At 44.0% G+C, this 23,651-nt stretch overlaps 1 protein-coding gene across 2 annotated transcripts in view; it reads left to right on the top strand.

Annotated features, from left to right (window-relative positions):
- The window catches only part of ACSS2 (acyl-CoA synthetase short chain family member 2), a 39,733-nt gene extending 16,298 nt beyond the window's left edge, over positions 1 to 23,435 (top strand). Inside the window, exons 5-19 of one of the 2 annotated variants that reach the window (XM_066587936.1) lie at positions 53 to 125; positions 655 to 730; positions 1,969 to 2,083; positions 3,721 to 3,759; positions 10,388 to 10,525; positions 10,673 to 10,843; positions 10,970 to 11,103; positions 16,106 to 16,238; positions 16,379 to 16,435; positions 18,068 to 18,148; positions 19,011 to 19,119; positions 19,453 to 19,521; positions 19,671 to 19,847; positions 19,936 to 20,010; positions 22,864 to 23,435. In XM_066587936.1, the coding sequence (XP_066444033.1) occupies positions 53 to 125; positions 655 to 730; positions 1,969 to 2,083; positions 3,721 to 3,759; positions 10,388 to 10,525; positions 10,673 to 10,843; positions 10,970 to 11,103; positions 16,106 to 16,238; positions 16,379 to 16,435; positions 18,068 to 18,148; positions 19,011 to 19,119; positions 19,453 to 19,521; positions 19,671 to 19,847; positions 19,936 to 20,010; positions 22,864 to 22,991 (1,575 nt within the window). In that variant the 3' untranslated portion in view covers positions 22,992 to 23,435. The remainder of the gene's footprint in view (positions 1 to 52; positions 126 to 654; positions 731 to 1,968; positions 2,084 to 3,720; positions 3,760 to 10,387; positions 10,526 to 10,672; positions 10,844 to 10,969; positions 11,104 to 16,105; positions 16,239 to 16,378; positions 16,436 to 18,067; positions 18,149 to 19,010; positions 19,120 to 19,452; positions 19,522 to 19,670; positions 19,848 to 19,935; positions 20,011 to 22,863) is intronic. The other variant, XM_066587937.1, reaches the window with a different exon arrangement.
- Positions 23,436 to 23,651: the final 216 nt, after the last annotated feature.

Below are 23,651 nucleotides of genomic sequence, written 5' to 3'. Positions count from 1 at the left end.
AATAAGTAAGGAATTATGTTTGATGGTAAATGTATCACATTTTTGTGTCTAGTTTGCAGGTTTTTCTGCTGAGTCTCTGTGTGAGCGGATCTTGGACTCTCATTGCTCCCTCCTTATTACAGCAGGTAGGCATGGTTCTTAAAGGGGTTGTCTGACTTCATTTTTTTTTTTTTTTTTCAAACAGCTGGCTATGCACTAAAATCATAAAAGAAGCAATACTTGCCTCTCTTCTATACCCGGTAAACGTCGTAGAGGCTCCTGCATTTATCCTGATCTGTACTGGCAGTGCAAGTCAGGTGACTGCTACAGCCAATCAGAAGCCACAGCTTCCCTGCCCGTTCTCCTGACATCAGCGCTCACATCCTGGGTGCCATCATGCCAGATCTGCAGAACTGTGACATTATCGCCTCTGGCTGCAGTCGTTCCCTGCCACCATTGTCAGCGAAGACTGGGCTCACCATGGGAGCCTTTTCACCATTTACCACAGGTTAGAAGAGTGGGGAGTATTGCTTCATTTGTTTTAGTGCACGGCCAGATTAAAAAAATAAATTAATAAGTAGAACAACCCATATAAATGGCGGAGCATGCAGTAGGAGATTTCATAAAAGTTGGGCAGATTTTAGTATTTTCTTGATATTTTGATTTTCTTTACAGATGGCTTTTTTCGTGGAGATAAATTGATTAACCTGAAGCAGATTGCAGATGAGGCACTAAAGAAGTGTGCAGAGAAGTGAGTGCAAAGGCTTTGAAGTAACCCCCTTTCCTATAGGCACCCCATTACTAAGCTTCATTTTTCTCAATATGTGTTGCAGTTACCTGACATTGGTATTTTTCTAACTGGTGATTCGGTGATCTGCACTTGATAATATGGTCTTTGCTGTAATGAAAATTGGCTCTCCATACACTAAAGGCCCATTTAAATACAAGGATTATCACTTAAAATTTGCTCAAAAGCCATCTTTTGAGCGATAATCGATGTGTCTAAATGCGCTGCCATCGTGCACTTTTCGTTCATCGCTGATTTCTAGCAAGTTAGAAATCACTGATGACTGTTATCAGCGCCACACCCTGATTTACTCAGCATGTCTTTGCATATTTCACAGGGTGTGTCATTAGCCCTATGGAAGCCCTGGGGGCCTTCAAAAGGCTGCCATAGGGCTAACATGGCAACTGTGAAGCACCCCACGATCTCATCACGACGGAGGCTGTCCGGGACCCCGAACAATGATCAGGGAATTTAAATACCTTTGTCTGAATTGGCGGCATTTAAAAGGTTAACAGTTCTGATCAGCCTATCGGCTGATTGGAGCTGTTGCAGGCGGACGTTGGCTACAAAAAAATGTCCGTCACCCGCATTGTATCGAGCATGATCGACTCCTTCAATTCCCCCTCCACACAAACCCTGAGCGTACAGGAAGTATATCCTGCTTTTCTATTAAGGGGTTTAACAGGCAAAAATGGGTAATTGTTTCCCTTCCCTAGATGGGAAACAAATAAATTTGCCTTGACCTTCTTTGTCATTTGAAGGGGTTGTTTCACAACAAGTATTTGCCTTTGTCATGTTGGTACATATAAATATTATGGATGTATGTAAACCAGAATCCACCAAGTTGGAACATTCTTTGGACTTTTTGCATCAAGAGCCAGTAATATACAGCGAAGTGCTGCAGATGGTGCGGTCTCAGCTCCTGAGTGGGCTGCTTTCCTGCACTGGCGTATGGTGATGACTACCCGGTATGCATGTCAAAGAACACCTCCGTTTTTACATATATACACAATGAATCTTGCCAAGGGGTAAATGTCTAGAAGAAGAAACATTTCTTAATCTTCTGAAAAAACACTTGAGTGACTTCTCTAAGAAATATTTTGTGTGTGTGTTAGAGAGAGAGATATATGAAATGTGTGTGTATATGTATGTGTATGTGTAATATACTAGTGTGTGTGTATATGACTGTTGCTTCTTTGCAGGAACTACCCCTTGAAGAAGTGCATTGTGCTAAAACATCTGGGGAGAGATGACATAAACTGTGATGGAACAAGCAAATCCTCACCTCCATGCAAGAGGATTTGCCAAACTTTACAGGTAAATCCCTTGGAGACAGATCCAATATTCCAGCATGCGTTTCGGCTCTGTATGACCTGTGTGCCTGGTGTGGGCCTTTCAAGGCACCTGGCTTAGGAGGGTTGTGTGCTTTCAAATTAAAAATCTTTACTGACTGTGCAAGAGTTAAAGTAAAAAAAAAAAGTATACTCGCCTGTCTTCACCACCCCAAGGGCACCGCTAACCAGCCAGTCAGGGACCGCAGGGCTACCTTCCTGGACTCCTGTCATCATGGTGCCCAAGATGTGAGGACCGATGCTAGGAGTTCAGAAGCCTCTGATTCTCCACAGTGGTCACTTAACTTCCAGTGGCATAGGACTGGGAAGGGCAGTGGAGCCAGTCAATAGTTTCCTGTGTTGGGGGGGTCGGAAGAGTGGTGAGTGGGCTTATTATATTTTAACCCTTGCCCCATAGGTAAAAAATGTTTTAATTTAAAACCGTACAACCCCTTTAAACAGGAGTGATGGCCAACCTTTTTAATGGTGTGACTTGGAGCAGAATCGTCCTGTTGGTCGACTAAGATTTGGAAGACTTTATACACAATGTCTACAACAAGCATTTGCTTGCATCATAAGCTATTAGCAATACCATCACCAGCTAGAACAGCAGCACTTAAGGTGATGGAATAAATAAATATATGCATTGGTAAATAAATATCTGGGTACTCGTATATAATTAAAATCCTAATGATCTATTCATAGTTAGTTCCATAAGAAGAAGAAAACCAATGCGAACCACTGCTAAATATTTCAGGTCTTGTGGAGTCTTTAGTAGAATCACTGCTGTACAAAGAATAGTAATTCTAGCTACATGTTACATCGCTCAATATACCCTTTTTATCTGTAATGTAATATTCCCCAGTTGCGTTATGTTTCTACATGCATAAACTAGTTTTCGGGTCCCATGAGATTAATCATAGGTCCATAAACTAATAAAGCTCACTCAATACACAATCATCAGGATCAATAGACCCAGTGGGGAAAGCAACTCCCTATTGCGAGGTTCCAGTGGGTCAGTGATCACAATAGTTCATTTTGATGATTCCGTAAGTGTAGCTTAGTTTAACCGCTCCAGAGTTACTAATACCTTGTGGCATTTTTACTTTGCCCAGCCTTACTTTACCTTTTTTAACAGGAAATCTAGCAGCCTGCTTTCCCTGCTAATGCTTTTCTGCCTTGAAATAAAATGTCCAGTGAATTGACCTCTTCTCCAGTTGTTGAAACTTCTTGCCCATTTGTAGGTTATGCAGGGTTCTCAGAAAGCCGTATGACCACTAATGCCTGCCATAATAGTTTCTATAGGGACTATTAAATGCATACCTGCCCATTTATGCGGTAATGGGGGAAAATAAACTACCGTGGGCAGCTATGGCATTCAGGAGTCTGGGAAGTCAACTACTGGTTATCACACAGGCTTCACAGAAGCAGGTTTGGGTTAGAGATGGTCGCAAATAACTGGACAGAAGACGACAATTTAAGGACTTATGGAGGTGTTGTATGTGTGTGCGTATTCTTGTTTCACAGAAAAGCAAGTCCAAACCTTGTTCCACCATGTCAGTGTTGTGTGCTTTTCTTGGTTTGAAGGCTACTGAATATACTTGTATATTTGGGTTTTAACAGGGAAACAAGCAGGACAGAGCAAAGCGAGCTGTGCCCCAGGTATTTCACCTGTGTCTGCAGGCAGCTGTGTGTGTTAATCATTTCCAGTGCGTCTCACTAACGACACCGTGGTTTTCTGTCTTTGCATATATCTGTCACAGGGTGTGTCCTTAACATGCACTGTCTTATGTAGGCATAGCCTTTTCCACCTCTACGTGTTTAACTTGGACCAGGACTATGTTTTGTAATGAATCCTGTTTAATAAAGGATTACGTGGCAACAGGATACACTGATACAGTGTAATATTACACAATTGATACATGTAATGTATTCCAAGAGAATAGTTGGGAGTTTCTCAGAGTGAGGGCTCCTTCACACTGGCCAGAAAATTGGGCGATTTTTCTTGCGTTGCGAGAGGGAGTAAAAACACGTGATTATGAAACCAATGAGTTTCAATGGTTTCGTTCTGATTTGCAAGGTTTTCACGCCTGCGATGGTGAATTGTAAAAGATCACGATCCTCTGCTGCAGCTATGACAGCTGCAGCAGGGGATTCCTTCATCCAGGGGTTTCACTTTGCTCTCAGTTGGGCCAGCGGCAGCAGCAGTGCCGGCCCCATTGAAAGCAATGGGAGAACATCGCGATCCTCTGCTGTGATGGAAGCAACAGGGGATTCCTTCATCCCCGCGGGAAGTTCCCTCATCACTGAACACTGTGTGACAGCAGCGGCAGGGTGTTCAATGATTAGGGAGACTCCCCAGGGGGCTGAAGGAACCCCCTGCTGCTGCTGTCACAGCAGAGGATCGCAGTTTTCTTCCATTGCTTTCAATGGGCCGGCGGTGCTGCCGCCCCATTGAAAGCGTTGGGATAAAGGGGCCCCTCTCGCATCCAGGGGTTCCACATGCATTGCTAGGGCAATAGTGGGCCGTGAATCACAGCCCGATATTGCTCTTGCCACTGTGCAGGAGCTCTTAAGCCCCTCCAACACAGGATGATTGGCCAAACTTTACTTCCCAATCAATGCCTTGTGTATGGGTGGTTTCAATTCTGCGTTGCAGATTCCGTTTTCCTGCTCCATTTGGGGAGAAAAGGGAATCCCCACAGCTAAACTGCTCCATCGCTGGATGGACCACATTAACTATAACAGGGTTTGTCCACTTTCCACGCAGCTGCCTGGCTTTTGGATGGAAGAAGCGCTGCATTCAGCGCTTTTCTTTCAGTATTTTCAACCAAAACTGTGACTGAACCTCCGATTCAGTTTCTCCTTTAGGTCAGGTTCCGACACAGATGTGAAACTGGCTTAATTGTGCCATGCAATTGGCTAACCAGTGAGCAAATGCTCATTTGTTGCTGATTGTGTCTTTTATCCGGGCATGAAAATCATTTTGTCAGCAGCAGATCCCCTTGTGGTAAATTGGACGTAAAGCCGATAGTAATTTTAAATAGTTAACCCTTTCCGGTCCAATTTGTATCCTGGTTTTCCTAGGGGACTTACTCTTTTTCTGCCACTATACAATGGCGCTATGTACTGGCTTAAGCCAGTACTACATGAGGTGATACGTTGGATAGGCTCCGACAGCAGAGAGGCTGGCAATATACAGTAAGAGAACCCCGACGGACATATTCCAACATCGGAACTGTACAGCCTTAAATCATAATGTCTTAAGACGTCAGACAGTGGATTAGTAAGGGTTAAGATGGTTGTCCGTCCCCATATCTATCTATCATCGTCAGTTTGCATAGTGGCAATCGACATGCACTTGTTACAGATGGATCTGCCTGTATAAGAGGACTCTTGGATTGTGTGTTGCTTATTATCTTCAAAGCGTGTCTGTGCTTTAAATATATATTCTACATTGTACAAAATAGGCTGTTTATAAGCATTTTTGCAATGCGTTCTTATCAGCCTATTCTGTACATTTTTCATTCAAAACCCTTCAGCTATGTAGGCACAACTGTTACGTGTAACAAGTTTATTAATAAAGCCTGCTTTATATTGATTTTTACAAACGTATTTGCTCCTGTTCTCCGATGATCTGTCCCCCAGCGCTGTTGGTCTCCTGCCTCCGCTCCTCTGTTCCAGGGCGCTGTGTAAGGAGAATCCGTTCTGTGCTATAGGGCGGCTTCTCTCCATCATAGCACACCCGTTCTCTGCCGGACCCCATGTACTGAAAGTGTCTCAGTGCATCGGGTGTATGTCACAACCCAAAGACATTGCATGGGGTCTGGCGGGAAACTGGCGCTCTGTGAAGTTGAGAAGCAGTCGGAGGCATAGAACAGCTTCTCCTTACACAACACCGGGCGACGGAGGATCGAAGGTAGAAAACTAATAAAAACCGTGCTGGGGGCAGATCATAGGGGCACAGGTATGTTTGTAAAAATCAATAAAATATAAAGCAGGGTTTATTAATAAATTTGTTATATGGAACAGCTGTGCCCGCACTAGAGAGAACAGTGTAGGCACAGCTAGCACTCCTTCAGTTAGCTATGCAGTTAGTTAAGTGAAAATGGATTTTTCAACAGTCTTCAGCTAGCTGCATAGCAGAATAGAATAGGGGGTTTGTGCAAAAAATGTACAGAATAGGCTATTAAAACATATTGCAAAAATACTTGTAATTGTCTATTCTGTACATTGTAGGAAAAATTTTTTTGCGTAGTTGCTCTGTAATCTTTACTGTATTTATCCAACTAATGTGCTGGATTCAGTTTTATCCTTAGGTCAGATTTCTGCCGAGCTAGAAGCTCTCCACATTGTTTCTTTCCCTTGAAAGTCTATGAGACAAGATCTTAAGTTGTCCCTTGAAGCCATTATAATTCGGGAGCCACTTGGCCTCACTATGGATACATTTTATCCTGTGCTTTATTTGCTAGGCAGCATCTGAAAAGGTTCAAGCCATTGTCTAGCAACAAGCACTGCTATTATCAGCTGACTATGCAGATTTGACTTTTGTAGATGGTCACCTGCAAGTCATATGCTTGTGAAGTGCATAGAGGAATGAATAGGATAGCAGTATTCATGTTTTTGTACTAACCTAGTTTTCTACTAATGTAGATTTTCACTATATACTATGCTTTTTATGGTGTGTGCATGCATTTTCAGACACATTAAACATGCTTCGTGGTCTGGGTCCAACCTTTTAATGCAAAGCCAGGTGCTATGAAACAAAGCATCTGCTGTCATTCTTCTGTTTGTGATGAGCAGGATCTTGTGTTAAGGCTCCTTCACACTGGCGATCGCGATATCACAGATAGCTGAACAGCTTCCCTGACTACCTGATGCACACTATGCATTGGTATGCAATAGTAGTCTAAGGCCTCATGTCCACTAGGAAATACGGGCCCGCGCGGATTCTCCATGCAGAATCCCGCAGCGGGTCCCTCCTTTCCCGCGGACATGAGACCTGAAAATTGATTTCTCTTACCTGTCCGGACGCAGCGGATCTTCCCTCTGTTGCGGCCAGATCTTCTTTCTTTGGCCCGGCGGATGTGCTCGGCATGTTGGAGGCGTGCCGCGCGCATGCGCCGTGCCCCCTTTTGTTTTTTGAACCCCTGCTCTCCCGCACTGGCAAGCAGAAATTCAGCTGCGGGTGTGCCGCGGATACCGACGGCTTCCTTAGGCTTCTATGGAAGCCTGCGGGAGAGCCGCAGAAAATGGAGTATGCTGCGGGTGATTTCCCACACATTCTCTTACCTGTCCGGACGCAGCGGAACTTCCCTCCGATCCGCGCGGCAGGGCAAAAAAACATCCGCATATATTTACTTACCTGCGAGTGTCCAATGCATCCCTATGGAAGCGGAAAATGCGTGCGGGACACCCGCACGGACATTTTAATTATAACTGTTCAGTGGACATAAGGCCTAAGGGTCCTTTTACACATAACGAGTGTCGGACGAACGATGCCAAACACTCGCCCCTGTGATGCTCGCACTGCACAGGACTGAGCATCGCTGGATCGCTGACGGCAGGGCGGCTGGAGGAGAGTTCTCGTGGATAATGTATCATGCCATCATAGTATGGGAATTGAGAAGTCTACAAACTGACTTCCTCACCCCTTACCCCGCAAGTTTCACCTAACTATGCATCATCAGGGAAAAGAACGAGGCTATACTGAGAGCCGCACCACAATGACAGCTCCTAAATGCATAGAGCCGGGACAAGCAGTCTAATCTCCAATAGTACCACATACACAGTTTCATTCAATAATGAGACACTAGCTGTGCTTACCACCTATAATGGACAGCACAGTCCACCAATTGTAATTATTCCCTCATGTCCAACCCAGGAACACTTCTGGCGCTTGCTCAGTGAGCATTGGGTGTAGAACAGCGCATGCCTGCCAATTCCAGCCTAGCAATAGAGAAAAAGATTTGCTTGGAATCTTTAAAGCTATCAGAGGATATGTTTACTTGTCATATCATAACGTGATCCAATTGGCCCGCTTGTGGTGGTATAAATACTTCAGTTGACCCTTTGTGTAAGGTTTCTTCAGCTTGATAGTTACTATAATTTACGAACGTTGTTCATGCTTCTGTCAGGCTGTAAATTGCAGATCTGTTTTGATAGCGGATCAGTTGAGAACTGGCTGCTTCTGTCAAAAATCTGTGTTGCATGACTGATTTCTGACTTTTGCTGTCGGAGTGCACTCTTTATGTACAATGCCCCTTGATGTCATCTAAGGTAATAAACAAAGTTTGATGTGTGGAAGAATACAAAGCAGTAAAAATCTCACTGCTTTTTTTTTATCATACTCTGAACTTTTTTTTTGGTTAATAGTTGGTCACTAATTGCTAAAAGGGCCCATAGACGTTAGCCTAAAGTTTATTGGAAATGGACAATCTCAACCAAAACGAACAATTTATTTTAGCTGACCAATGACTGACTCCTCTTCTGAAAAGAAGTTTGCCAATTTTAGATATTTTCGGCCGATAGTCGGACTAAAGATCGACCTTTGAAATAAACCTTATTCATGCTTGAACGGTCTTTTGTTGAAGGATTGTTGCCAGAAGGATCTTTCATCTTTTGCTCTGGGCCATTGAATGTATATGGCCAGTTTTGAACAATTGTGGTGGACTAAAATGTTTATCGTTGCGTTTTGTGTGATGAATGTTCACCAGATGATTCATTCATTCATTCAGTGGTGGTTCAATTAGAAGTAGGTGGCTATCTAATGTATATGGCCAGCTTTAGCTACAAAAACGCGAAAAAATGTGCACTTGTATTTGGTCCAGTGTTTGCCTCTAATTCCCATTTTACAGTTTACCTTTTTGCATTTTGGAGTTCACTAAAAATTCTGCACTTTGGTTCGGGCTGTTACTAATTTAAAGTGAGACCTCACCTTTTAGTTATGTCAACAATCTAGTCTTGGATGTATCTAGCCCTTTTATAAGACCTCTTTAATAGTTACTGTATTTGCTGCCTTTTTGAACACTGTTAGTGCATGGAAACCACCAATAAATACGCTGTTCACATGGCACTTTATAGTTGTTTTTTCCCACTCCTAAACAAGCAGCTAGTACCTCCACTTGTTTGCATCTACTATATTTGGACAGGGGAGGGATTTGTTTGCATTTTCTCATTATCTTGTGATGACTTTTACTTTGGCTGACCTCTTTGGTGGCGACATCTTTGGAAGTGCAGGGGATTCTGTATGCGCTTGCATGCCTTGTACATGGAAATACTAAACCACTTGTGAACACCTTACTTAGTACAACTTCTGGATGATCTTGACAAGGAATCAAAGTTGTTCTACATTAAAGAATTTGCCTGCTGCCGAATTTTAGCATTACCGAGCAATGCTATCGTAAGATGTGTGATTCATAGCTTAAAGTAACTTTTCATATAGCTTCCAATCGCCAAATATTTTTCTGCACTTTCTGCACAGTATGATAATTTCCCTTAAACCACCCGATAGGCAGTTCATCTCCGGAACTTGTCCGGTTTCTCTCCCCTTAGCGAAAAGCACCCCATCCTGCTCTTGATTGACGTCCCCAGCTCATGTGACAACATTGATGATGAAAAGATGAAAGTATGTTACTGCCCATGTTCTGAATCCCAAAGTGCGGTGCTGGCGCAGTAAGAGCGGTCCCACAGTCCTTTTTTTATATTTCGCTATAGTAATATGTCAGGTGATTCGGTCACAGCTGCTGAAAACAGCACCGTGATGGAACCCCTGAACGTAAGGAATCAGAACCATGCACTTGCATTACTTTGATGTCTGTTTTACAATTTCTATTCTATTTGGAGTATAGAATAACCAACTACCCTATTGTATTTACCAAATATAACTAAAACAACCGGAAGCCCCCAAAGTGGTGTCTATTTCACTAATGCAATGGAATGGTTCGGTTCCTTTCTGTTCAAGGGTTCCATCACAGTGCTGTTTTCAGCAGCTGTGCTAGAACCTCCTGATGGTTTAAGAGAAATAAGCATACTGCATAGAAGGCATGGAAAAGATGACATTTGGCGAATGGAAGCTTGTATGGAACAAAAAAAGGAACAATTAGTTTAAGCTGTGAATGCACCTTATGTAACCATTACGCGGTGATGCTAAAATGAAGTGACAGTCGTCCTATGAAAACCACCTTTTATTTAGAGGTGCCACACCTACGGAGTAGTGCGTCTGCAAGCACAAAATCGGAATAAACAAGTAGTGCAATGTATATTCAGAGATGTATGGTTTGATTTTCAGACTACATGGAATCCATCTGTGGACTTGTGGTGGCACGAACTTGTGAAGAATGCCAGCACGGAGTGCGAGCCGGAGTGGTGTGATGCTGAAGACGCGCTGTTTATTCTGTACACCAGTGGGTCTACCGGCAAGCCCAAGGTGAGTACATGCACTCGGGGCAAAAAAGGGTCTGGCAAAGGGAAATGTAAATTAGATTTATTGGGGGTTTTTTTAGGCAATTTTGCCTGTAAAGGTGATGTCCTTGATGCAAGGATGGAATAACCCACTTTTTCCCCCAATTCACAGGGAGTTGTACATTCTGTGGGAGGCTACATGATCTTCACTGCTACCACATTCAAGTATGTGTTTGATTACCATCATGATGATATATACTGGTGCACTGCTGACATTGGATGGATTACTGGCCACTCCTACCTCACCTATGGACCACTAGCCAATGGGGCAAGCAGTGTATTGGTAAGTAAATTCTTCATACCATATGCTACCGCTTTTAGTTTTGGCTTTCCAGTTTTGGATAGCTTCCTTTCACCATTTATTTGGCGTCCTATATATTTTTTTAACTTGTTTCCATTTTGTTCCCAGTTTGAAGGTCTGCCCATATACCCAGACATTTCCCGCATGTGGCAGATCATTGATAAGTACAGTGTAAGCAAATTCTACACAGCACCAACCGCAATCCGCCTGCTGATGAAGTTCGGAGAGGAGCCAGTTAAAAGGTATCGCACCAGTAGATACTTTATCAGTTTGTCATTCAGTTTTCCCACTCAAATTATTTTTTCCTTCCTTCCTGGTACTGTTCACAACGCTTATACAAATCCTTCAAAGTACCTTTCTCGCTTTATTTTGCTGTCCATAGTGTTAGTCTCATTTACTGCCATCTGCCAATTTTATCATGGTCTGGGACCTCCTGCCAAGGTCAATCACTTCCCATCTGGACTGCGCATGTACAACTCTCGATACAGATTGTGCATGCGCACGGATAAGACACTTCAGTAACGGTACATCTGTCCAGGCAACAGGCATTACGTCACTAGTGATGCAGTGTAAATTGTCCTGGTAGGAACTAAATGGGGAAGTACATGAACAGGACATCGGCAGAAATAAAGAAAACAGTCGGGATCCGCTTCACATCACTGCCGCTTGTATCTCTGGATGCACAGAGGATTGGTTATGAGACCAAATTAGAAAGTTTTATAGCATGACAAATTTTATTTAAATGGTTTTAGGTTAATGGTAACAGGACAGCCCCTTTTTAAAAGAGTACCTGAAGTTTTAAACTTTTTTTTTTTCTTTCCCCCATAAATCAATAGTACAAGCAAATATAAGAAACTGATATATCTTAGTAGCGGCAAATGCTTTTTTTCAAGACTATTCCTCTCTGTCTCCTGCACTGATCACTCACTGTGCATGTATTGATAAGAACGGTACACACAACTTATAGACAGATCTGATTACCATAGAAGTAATACAATGGACACATAGAGGTATTGCCCGTTCTACACAGGGCGATTCTCGTTTAAACGAGCGCATGAACAAGTGACGTCCCCACTAGTTGCTCGTGCCGAATGATTAACCCCTTCCCGCTCCAGGGCGTAAGTTTACGTCCTGGGAGCGGGGTACTTCCCGCAACAGGGCGTAAACTAGCATCCTGGGGATAGCGCAGGATCACATATGATCCCGCGCTATCCCGCAGTGGGAGCCGGCTGTCCCGCTGTTAACCCCTTCCCTGCCTCGATCTAAGTAGATTGCGGCAGGGAAAGAGTTCACAGAGGGAGCGCGTGCTCCCTCTGTGTCTTCGGCCGGCTCTCGTGATGTTATTGCGAGAGCCCGGCCTGTCGCCATGGCAGCAGGACGCCAGACACTGGCGTCCTGTGTTGCCAGTGCCTGAGATCGCTGTGTAAGCGGTAAGGAATGGCAGGGCAGTAGCCCTGCCATGCCTTATCACAGTGATCATCAGGGCTGTCGTGAAAGTCCCTCAGAGGAACACAAATGTTGTAAAAAAAAAGAGTGAAAAAATTAATTAAAAAAAAATGTAAAAAAAAGTTTTTTATGCTTTTTCTAAGATTAGCCTAAAAAAAGGTAAAAAAAAAATTTCAACCGCACATATTTGGTATTATCCCATCCGTAACGACCCGTACAATACATTGCACATGCTTTTGACTGTGCACGGAAAAAAGCGTAAAAAAACGCTAAAAAACTGAGGCAAAATGCTAATTTTTAGCATTTTGCCTCACTAAAAACGCAATAAGTGATCAAAAAAGCCGTATGTACCCCAAAATGGTACCAATAAAAACTACAGCTTGTCTCGCAAAAAATAAGCCCTCATAGAGCTCCGTACATGAAAAAATAAAAAAGGTACAGGACTTTGAATGCAGCGATTTAGAAAAAAAAAAAGCTTTACAAAAAAAAGGGTTTTTATTGCAGAAAAGTGGAAAAACCTAAAAAAGGTAAGAATTTTGTTATCGTTGTAACCGTACCGACCCGCAGAAAAAATGGATTGTGTCATTTATGCTGCATGATTAACACTGCAAAAAAAAATCTATGGCAGAATTGATGCATTTTCTCTCCCTGCTATCATAAAAAAAGAATAAAAGTTTTACAATATAGTCAATGTACCCAAAAATGACGCCGATAAAAACTACAGTTCGCCACACAAAAAACAAGCCCTTATACGGCCGCGTCAATGGAAAAACAAAAAAAATATGACTTGATAAATGGAGAAGAAAATCCGCCAAAAATCGTTGCGTCCTAAAGCCCAAAATAGGCCATGTCATGAAGGGGTTAAACAGACAGATCATCACTGAGAATTGTTCACTTCTTGCTGGGTTCTCACAATCTTTTATGAAACACTGAGTGGGAAGTGTTTAGGCGTAACGAGATGTGAGCGAGCCGGCGATGATTTTTATGCAGGATAAAAGTGAGTGAAAAACAAATACAAAGTTCAGTTAATTAATGAGGTGCTGCTAGTCCCACCCATCCTCTGTGATTGTTAGTTTTCTCAGTATGCAGTGTAATTGCTAGAAAACTGTCAATCGGGGTGGATGAGTGGGATCTAGTAGCGCCTAATTATTAAACTGGATTCATCTCTTGCTGTGAGCTGTACAAACAAGCTGTAAGTTCTTAAAAAACACTGCAAGTTATCCCCCTAAGTCAGGGGTCCCCAACCACCAGGCCACGGACCAGGGTCGGGCCGTTAGGTGGTCAGCGCCAGTCCGCGGAACTTTTCTTCTAAACACAAGGCCCGCAGGCCGAATCCGGCCCACTGCCTTGTGTTATGTGGCCCGCGGCGTGTCGACGCCGCTGACCACTGAGGCGATTACCAGTGGGGGCGCCGCAGCTCCCCGCTGGTAATTGCGCTGGTCCCGGCGCACACTGACATCAGTGTGCAACCAGGATCCTCCTCCCCGAGTCCCCTGCTCATTAGTTCCCCAGGAGAGGACTCGGGGAGGAAGCGTGCAGGGCTGCACACTAACGTCTGGGCAAGCAGAGAGGGACCGACGCTGACAGCGGGGAGGAGGTAAGTATATGGGTTGGGGGGGCTGCCTGTTACTGGGGTGGGGGCTGCCTGTCACTGGGGTGGGGGCTGCCTGTCACTGGGGTGGGGGCTGCTTACTACTGGGGTGGGGGCTGCTTACTACTGGGGTGGGGGCTGCTTACTACTGGGGTGGGGGCTGCTTACTACTGGGGTGGGGGCTGCTTACTACTGGGGTGGGGGCTGCTTACTACTGGGGTGGGGGCTGCTTACTACGGGGGGGGGGCTGCTTACTACGGGGGGGGGGCTGCTTACTACGGGGGGGGGGCTGCTTACTACGGGGGGGGGCTGCTTACTACGGGGGGGGGCTGCTTACTACTGGGGGGGGGCTGCTTACTACTGGGGGGGGGCTGCTTACTACTGGGGGGGGGGGCTGCTTACTACTGGGGGGGGGCTGCTTACTACTGGGGGGGGGGCTGCTTACTACTGGGGGGGGGGCTGCTTACTACTGGGGGGGGGGCTGCTTACTACTGGGGGGGGGGGGCTGCTTACTACTGGGGGGGGGGGGCTGCTTACTACTGGGGGGGGGGGCTGCTTACTACTGGGGGGGGGGCTGCTTACTACTGGGGGGGGGGCTGCTTACTACTGGGGGGGGGGGGGCTGCTTACTACTGGGGGGGGGGCTGCTTACTACTGGGGGGGGGGCTGCTTACTACTGGGGGGGGGGGCTGCTTACTACTGGGGGGGGGGGCTGCTTACTACTGGGGGGGGGGCTGCTTACTACTGGGGGGGGGGCTGCTTACTACTGGGGGGGGGGCTGCTTACTACTGGGGGGGGGGGCTGCTTACTACTGGGGGGGGGGGGCTGCTTACTACTGGGGGGGGGGGGCTGCTTACCACTGGGGGGGGGGGCTGCTTACCACTGGGGGGGGGCTGCTTACCACTGGGGGGGGGCTGCTTACCACTGGGGAGGGGGGCTGCCCGTTACTGGCGGGGGGGGGGCGATAAATTATATGCTGCCTGTTACTGGGGGGGGGGGGATAAATTATATGCTGCCCTATGTGTGGGCTGGGGGGGTGGAGAGATAAATTATATGCTGCCCTATGTGTGTGCTGCCAGGTGGGGCGGTGGATATATTATACTGCCCTATGTGTGTACTGCCAGGACATTCTAAATGTTATACTTGAATAAGTATGCACTAAATTCCAACCCCCTTCATAACCCGGCCCCATATAGCCAAAGCCCTGCCCATGTCCCACCCAACCCTGCCGGGCCTTGTAAAAATGTTCGTGCTTGAAGCCGGTCCCTGGTGCCAAAAAGGTTAGGGACCACTGCCCTAAGTGACAGACTCCTGAAATCCATCTGCCTGTCGCTACGTGATGCTGTGCTCTGTAAGAACAGCATAAAGTACATGGCTGGTTCTCTTTAATCAATGCAGTGTTACAGCTTGAAGCCCGAATGCAGGTCTAGATTAAGGCTAACTTCGTACGGGCGAGTGCGATATCGGGCCATGAAGCCCGGCTCGATGTCAGGCTCGCCAATGTGCCATGTCCTCACAGATGCAAGGCGTCTTTGTGTTAAAAATGCCTCGCATATGACTCCATTCAAAACAATGGGGTTCATATTCGTGCGTCTTGCAGTGCACAAATCCTGCATGGTTTTCTTGGCCGTGTGAAAGCGGGGTAAGGGTATCTACGGTATGGATTTTTGTTGTTTTTTTTTTCTTCTCCTTTAGCGGCCACACCAAAGAGTGCATGTATGGATGCATGTTTCCAGTGGAGGGCCTGTCATGTCATGGCAAACTTTTCACACTTTTCTGAAGCAAATAACCATAGCAGTGTGAACCTAAGAACATTTCTGACAACCCTCAATGACCTCAGTAGTAATATCAAAACAATAATACTCTCCGTAGCATTTTCTCATACTATGGAATCTTAAAGCAAGGCAGAAATCCTCCAGCAAGGACTACCCATGGACCGGCATGTAGCTGTTGTCTGTCTCGCAGCTGCGGATTCTGGGGATCAGTCTATACAGCTAATGGTGACATCATTTTCTGTCATGCGCCACCTGTGATGCCATCACCTTTGACATCACTAATACAGGGACCTCCGCACATGCATTGGTGCCCATGGCCCTCCCAATGACATCTTGTTTTTTTTCCTTAGCGCCACATGACTATTTTATTAAATGGAGCAAGCACTACTACATCTGCAGTGGATGTTCAACATTTATACATGTTTCTTGGCAGGTATAGTAGGAAATCCCTGAAAATTTTGGGAACTGTTGGAGAACCAATTAATCCTGAAGCTTGGCTTTGGTATTACAACGTGGTGGGAGAGAAGAGATGTCCAATTGTTGATACATTTTGGCAGACAGAAACGGTGAGAAATAGTGCTTGATGCCTGAGGAAGGGCGCTGAATGGTACAGAGCAGATGTATATTTTCCTGATTTGAATTGTTAGAATAAAGGGAAATGAATTGCAAAAGAATTACTGTTTTATAAGTACTTATTTCTTTGCAGGGGGGCCATGTATTAACTCCACTTCCAGGTGCAACACCAACCAAGCCTGGCTCAGCAGTAAGTTAAGTGTACAGTAATAACTGATGACAAAAGGGGGTTTTTGTTTAACCATGTACTCGGGGATTATTTAATGTACAAGCCTATTTTTTTTGGGTGGGGGGGTCAATTTTGATTGAAGCAATCTTAAATTGATGCAAGTGGGGGCTGCGTATTATGTGTGTATCTTTCACATGTATAATACGCAGTCCTAAAAGCTTGTTGATTTACATTGGGCCATTCAGATGTGCTTTTTTCACACGTCCTATTAGATGCTAATAGGCCTCTAGAAGCATAATATAATAATCTTTATTTGTATAGCGCCAACATATTCTGCAGCGCTAACAAAGACGGGGAATACAGAAAGACAAAAGTACAAAAATTACAGAACCACGGTTACATAGTATCAGTTGATGGAAACAGTAGGGGTGAGGGTCCTACTCCAACGAGCTTACATACTACGAATAGTGGGGTGATACAGAAGGTAAAGGGGCTGGAGATGTGCACGGTATGGGGAGGTGTAGTGACGGATGCTATACACATAGACAATGGTCAGACATTAAGCCGTGTGATGGCAGAATCGGTATGACTGCAAGGGCAGTTGATCGTGGCTGGCAGAGATTGCAGTCAGTAGGTCAGGGAGCATGTTATCAGGCGGAGTACAGTGGGGTTTGTTTAGGGAATGTGGTATGCCTCCCTGAAGAGCTGCGTTTTTAGAGCACGCCTGAAGTTTTGTGAGTCCTGGATTGCTCGGGTAGCCTTTGGTAGTGCGTTCCAGAGGACCGGTGCTGCTCTGGAGGAGTCTTGGAGGCGGGAATGAGAAGTTCGAATTAGAGGGGCACTCAGTCTAGTTTCGTTAGCAGTTCGGATGGCCCGGGCTGGGTGATGGATTGAGATGAGGGAAGCAGTATAGGGCGGCGCTGCACTGTGGAGGGATTTGTGGATGAAGGTAGCGAGTTTGAATTGAATTCTGTGTTACCGGGCAGCCAGTGCAGTGAGCGGCACAGGGCAGAGGCGTCCGAGTAGCGGCTGGACAGGAAGATGAGCCTGGCTGCCGCATTCAGGATGGATTGGAGAGGGTAGAGTCTGGTGCAGGGGAGGACTATCAGCAGTGAGTTGCAATAATCGAGCCGTGAGTGGATGAGGGCAACAATAAGCGTTTTTAGCGTGTGCATAGTGAGAAAAGAGCGGATTCTTGCGATGTTCTTGAGGTGCAGCTGACATGTTCGGAGAAGAGATTGGATGTAGGGGGTAAAGGAGAGCTCGAATATGACCCAAAGGAAGCGGGCATGCTGTCTGGGAGTTATGGTGGTGCCACACACTGAGATGGAGATGTCAGGATGAGGACGGTTAGCGAAGGGTAGAAATACCAGCAGGTCAGTTTTAGAGAGATTTAGTTTTAGGTAGAGTGAGGACATAGTGTTAGAGGCTGTGGGGGTTGAAAGCTTGCAGTAAATATGCGTGTTACATTCGTATTTCACTGTGAATTACTCCGGTGAAAGATGCTTACATAATATGCAGCCCCCATGCGCTCTTGTGAGCGAGCCATAAGCATTGCACTCTTCAAGCTACTGTTGCAAAATACTAGTTGATGGAGGGTAGGAAATAAAGAGTACAATATTTATTATTTTTTTTCTTTTAATTTTTGTTAAGACTTTCCCATTTTTTGGAGTAGTCCCTGCCATCCTGAATGAGTCTGGTGAGGAACTTGAAGGAGAAGCTGAAGGTTATTTGGTAAGTAAATGGTTCTGTAGACCCAAATCTAATTTCAAAACATTTTTTTCTTTTTATTATTTTTTACATTCCGCCGCCTCTCCTCTTGCCAAGCCATTTGTAGGTTGTAAACCATGTCTGGCCACAGTGATGTACATGCTGCGACCTGCTTTTTGACTTACAATAATCATATTTTCCTACTGCCAACACCGCATAGAGATTTGTATAGCTCTACTGAGTTTGATACCAGCTGTGTAAATCAATCAGTAGTCAGCTCCCCCTCTTTGCCATGTAATGACAGCTCTCTTCTGCTTTTTTATAGTAAGAGGAGCTGTCACTCTTGATGACCAGGTTGGGAGAGACGGGCACAGCTTGGCCTGCCCTCTTGATTGGGAGCGTACTGCTGTGTGGAACTTCAGAGCAAGTTTGTTCTGAAACGCTGCAGTGTTTCATAATACAGCATACACGGGCGCAATGTACACACTTGTCCTGGGTTCATGCTGCCTCCGGTTCGGGCAGCATGAATCTGGTGACAGGTTTCCCTTTAACACTTTTCAATCCAATTTTGGATTCAGGGTTTCCTAAAAGCTTTCTCTTTTATACAACGGTGCCATCTGCTGGCTAAAGCCAGTGTGTGTGCACCAGAGAGGCTCCGACAGCAGAGTGGCTGTCAATAGATGGTAAGAATACCCTGGCGGACGTCTGCTGACATTAAAGCTGTAGAAGCTTCAATCTGAATGTAGAAAGATGTCAGACAGTGGATTGGAAAGGGCTAATTTACTACAAAAAAGTGAAAGCAAAATCTTGTATTTTCTTTGGTAAATAACTATTGCATGATTTTTCACGTTTCTTATGGTGACACATTTTTACTTTTATTTTCAAGGTATTTAAACAACCGTGGCCTGCAATCATGCGCACAGTCTACGGGAACCACGAACGGTTTGAGGCGACCTACTTTAAGAAGTTCCCTGGATATTATGTGACAGGAGATGGTAAGTTTTATATATTTGTCTGTACAAATTTGCAATATACTTCCTGCATTAACTCCTTCTTCAAGATCTCTGCTTGTTGCCATTCGATAGGTAACTTCGGTGTTTACTTCAGGTGGATTGATTGCATTTATGGTTTCTACAACCCACAATTTTCCCATTTATAAAGGAATGACCATTGAGATTTGTCTGACTGCCACCTAAAGTTACCTTTATCTAGAAAGGCAATTACCATGCTGCTTGTTTAAAAAAAAAAAAAAAAAAAAATATTAAAAAAAAAGTAAAGTTTGTCATTGAAAACAGCCTGAAAATAACTTTTTTTAAATTTTTTTTAAGGTTGTAAAAGAGACAAGGATGGTTATTATTGGATTACTGGACGGATTGATGACATGCTTAATGTATCTGGTGAGTTGTTTCATCTCTTGTGTAGTAGAAAGCCTAATTTACCCCAGGAAGGATCTGATTGGAACATTCCTCCCAGTTGTGATCATGTGATCATCTATGGATCATTTGACTATACTGGTTGATGCTCCGCTCTTTCACTCCACCCTCAGGTCACTTGCTGAGCACAGCCGAGGTGGAGTCCGCACTCATTGAACACTCCTCTGTGGCGGAGGCTGCTGCTGTAAGTCATCCTCACCCAGTGAAGGGGGAATGTCTGTATTGCTTTGTCACACTGTGTGATGGACACGAGTTCACTGGCTCGCTATCTGATCAACTAAAGAAATTAGGTAATGACTTTTATCCTTATAAATGTTTTTGATTCAGCATTTTACATGATCAGAAACCTCTTTCATTGTGTTGTACTGATCTTTCTAGTAAGGGAAAAGATTGGACCAATTGCCACTCCAGATTATATCCAGAATGCTCCTGGATTGCCTAAAACACGCTCAGGTAAGAAATGGTCCACTATGTTTTTATTTTACATTGTTTGCTAACTGGATATTTAACCCCTTCCCGATATACGACGAACATTTATGTCATGCAGCATCGGATATATAGGAAGAAAGATCGCGGGGCAACCTTTCTTCATACAGCTCGGGCGTTGGCTGTTTATTGTAGCTGACACCTGCGAGCAATAGCTGCAATCAGTCGCACGGCTGATCACTGCTATTAACCCTTTAAATGCCCATCCCCGTGGCGTGGCTTGATAAGACTGCCTGTCAGATTGCAGTATGATGTAATGCATTATATCATACTGCATGAGCGATCAAAGCATCGCTAGCTGTGGTCCCCTAGAAGGACTAAAAAAAAAAAAGTAAAAATCAGATCAATAAAGTCTTACTAATTGCAAAGAAAAAGGAAAAGTAATAGTTTAAATCGCCCCTCTTTTGCCATATCTATTAAAAAGAAAATTAAAATCATAAATACGTATTTGGTATCGTTGCACCCGTCAAAGTCTGATCTATTAAAGTAGCGCATTATTTACCCAGCACGGTGAATGTCGTCCGAAAAAAAAACAGAAATGCACTTTTTCAGTCACCCTGTCTTCCATAAAAAAAATGCAATAAAAAGCTATCAGTCGTATGTATTCCGAAATGGTACCAACGTAAACTACAGGATGTACTGCAAAAAATGAGCCCTCGCACAACTACGTCAACAGAAAAATAAAGTTATGGCGTGCAGAAGATGGTGGCATAAAGTAATTTTAAAAAATAAATGTCATTGAAAAAAAATCAAAAGGTAGTACAGCAAAAAAAAAACTTCACACATTTGGTATCATAGCAATCGTACTGACCTATAGAATAAAGTTTTCATGTCGTTTTTGTTGCGGTTTGTGCGCCGTAGAAACAAGATGCACTGAAAGATGGTGGAATGTCGTTTGTTTTCTTTTTTTATTTTACTCCACTTAGAATTTTTTTTTAACGTTTTTCAGTACATTATAAGGAACACTAAATAGCACCATTGAAAAATACAACTCGTCCCACAAAAAACAAGCCCTCATACAGCAACCTCGATGGATAAATAAAGGAGTTACAATTTTTTTTTTTAAAGTGGGAGGAGAAAACAAAAAGAGGGGTGGGGGGGAGGGGAGGGCCGCGTTGTTAGTTATATAAAGTTATTTGATGTTACTTTTGTCTTTCAAAGTAAAATGTCATCTTTTATATTGTTTTGTTTCATAAATGATTCCCACCAAGATGTAAGGTAGGCAGAGAGCTTTCTAAAATGATAGCTATTACTCCCTTGTAACGTACATAGAATATGCAAGTTGTGTCTCAAGTGTTCGCTGGACACGATCACTCCATTCAAATGTCCTGCTAAGCCAGCTCCTGGTCCGTTGGATGATGCCTCCTACATCCCATAAGTTTACCCTGTACAGTGATGTTCGCAGCCACCCAACTGTGCAAGGAAAACCTAGAAAGCGATGCAGCCCTACATTAAGATCAGAAGTTGGACCCCCACTAATCATAGAGTGATGGTTTATCCAAGCAAAAATGGAAACTCCATTTAAAGCTCCACTTAGCATTTATTTAACATTGGTGTTACATAATTATCATTGACCTCCTGTGTCTCAATAAAGTCTGCCCTTCGATTACACAGGAATCCCCAATGAGGTTTCTTATTTAACCCCCTGATGACAAGGAATGCACATGTACCTCACGACCGCCAAGGTGTTAGCACAACCATCTGTAAATGTATGGTCATGCACTATGTGGGCGCAGGAGCTGCTTCTGCAGTATCTTTCATGGAAGTTAGTTGTAACTAACAGCTGGACTTGCGCTGCTGTACCTAGAATCAGAGCTGGTTCTGATCCTGGCCATTCAACCACATAGATGCCACTGTCAAAGCAGACCGCAGCAGCTGAGAATTTAGAGAAGGGGGCTCCCTCCTTCATCCAAATGCCACTCCCGCAATCCAATCAGTGTGCCAGTGGGTTCCATGGCAGTCTGAAGGCCAAAATGTGGCCTATTATGCCCTGCCAGAGGCAGGACTTTTTTTTTTTTTTTTCTTTTAATGCAACAGTCTACTGAAATTTATCACTAACAAAGTACAAGACGTCACGAAAAAATATAATTTCGTAGACCCTTGCATAAGTAAAAGCATTCAAAAAAATTTACAACCACAAAAAGTCAGGTCCGAATTGAAAAATCGGGCCATGTCCGCAAAAGTGGCTTCGACTTTGAAATGTTAATGACTGTCAACGTGTGTATTGTAAAGACCCATTTAGGCACAACGAAAATCGCTCAAAGCCGTCTTTTGAGCGATTCTAGTTGCGTCTAAATGCACGGACATCGTGCAGTTTTTGTGCGCGAGTCATTGATCACTCACTTCAAGTTTTCTTGAATAGAGCCATCAGCAGTTATCAGCGTAGCGGGCTGTTATCACAGCCAGCTGCGCTGATAAGATTCCCTGTACCCGTGTCCTGTTGTAAATTCACAATGGGCACGGTCTGTAAGCATGCAGAACAATACAGCTGTTTGCTTATGTAAAACAGCTGTATTGTTCTATTAGGGGCCCTGGCTGGGCTTTATAACTGTATAGTAGCTACTTGGCTACTATAAGGTATGCAAAGACGGTCACTCAAACTGTCGTCTGAGCGATCATCTGTCAGTGTAAATGAGATCTTAGTCTATAGTAATGGACATACAACATGTATATTGAAAAATAGTCCTTTTTCTTTTCATCATTCTTTGTTTTATTTTCTGAAACCTGATAAACCCCAATTACTGCCTCATCGATTTCTGCACTTTATGTTCCTGAAAAGTGACAATTTTTTTTTTTGTTTTTTATTATATCTTTGTACAGGAAAAATAATGAGACGGGTGTTAAGAAAAATTGCCAAAAACGATCAAGAACTGGGAGACATTTCAACTCTTGCAGACACAACCGTGATACAACAGCTGTTCCAAAACCGATGTAAAACGATTCAATAGGACACAAGAAGGTCATAACCTTGAATCCTTTAGGGCGCGTTCACACGCTGCGGAAACGCTGCAGTCTGTCAGCAGCAGAAATGCTTACTGTTAAAGTAAATGGGATTAAAGCAAATCCTATTCACAAATGGAGGAAACAAACCGTTGCGGATCTTCTGCTGTAACCGTACTGTAACTCTAACCTGCGGTTTTCGCTGCGTTTCTGCAACATGTGAACTTGTCCTTAATGGAGAATGTAATGTTAGCTGTGAATGCCAGGAAAAAGTTAACACCCTCCTGGATGTTGCAGCCATATAATCATTTGGTGTTGATAAGGGATAGTGTATATGTTGTGAGGATTGAGTCCTATGTGTGATTCGTGACTTTTTTTCCTTAATTTTACTTGTATATGTTCTGTGGTTTCTTTACCACAATCTGTAAAAAAAAAATCAAGAGTTTGATGTACTGGACTAGTCCATAATGCCTCAGGATGAATGTGTGTGCTCCAAAGAAAACTGCTAATACTGTAAGATAAGCTATTCAAGGGTTTAAAGAGGAGGTGTAAGCTTTACTGACATGTCTGTTGTAGCAAATGATTGTACTTGCCATAATAATTCTGGATCATCTTTCCTTTGTTCTTCCTGGAAATGCATGAATCAACAACTGGACTTTACCATTCTT

Source organism: Eleutherodactylus coqui, chromosome 13 (genome assembly GCF_035609145.1).
Source record: "Eleutherodactylus coqui strain aEleCoq1 chromosome 13, aEleCoq1.hap1, whole genome shotgun sequence".
Classification (NCBI taxonomy): Eukaryota; Metazoa; Chordata; class Amphibia; order Anura; family Eleutherodactylidae; genus Eleutherodactylus; species Eleutherodactylus coqui.
Note: the sequence above shows the minus strand (reverse complement) of the source record. Positions and strands in the feature narration are given on the sequence as shown.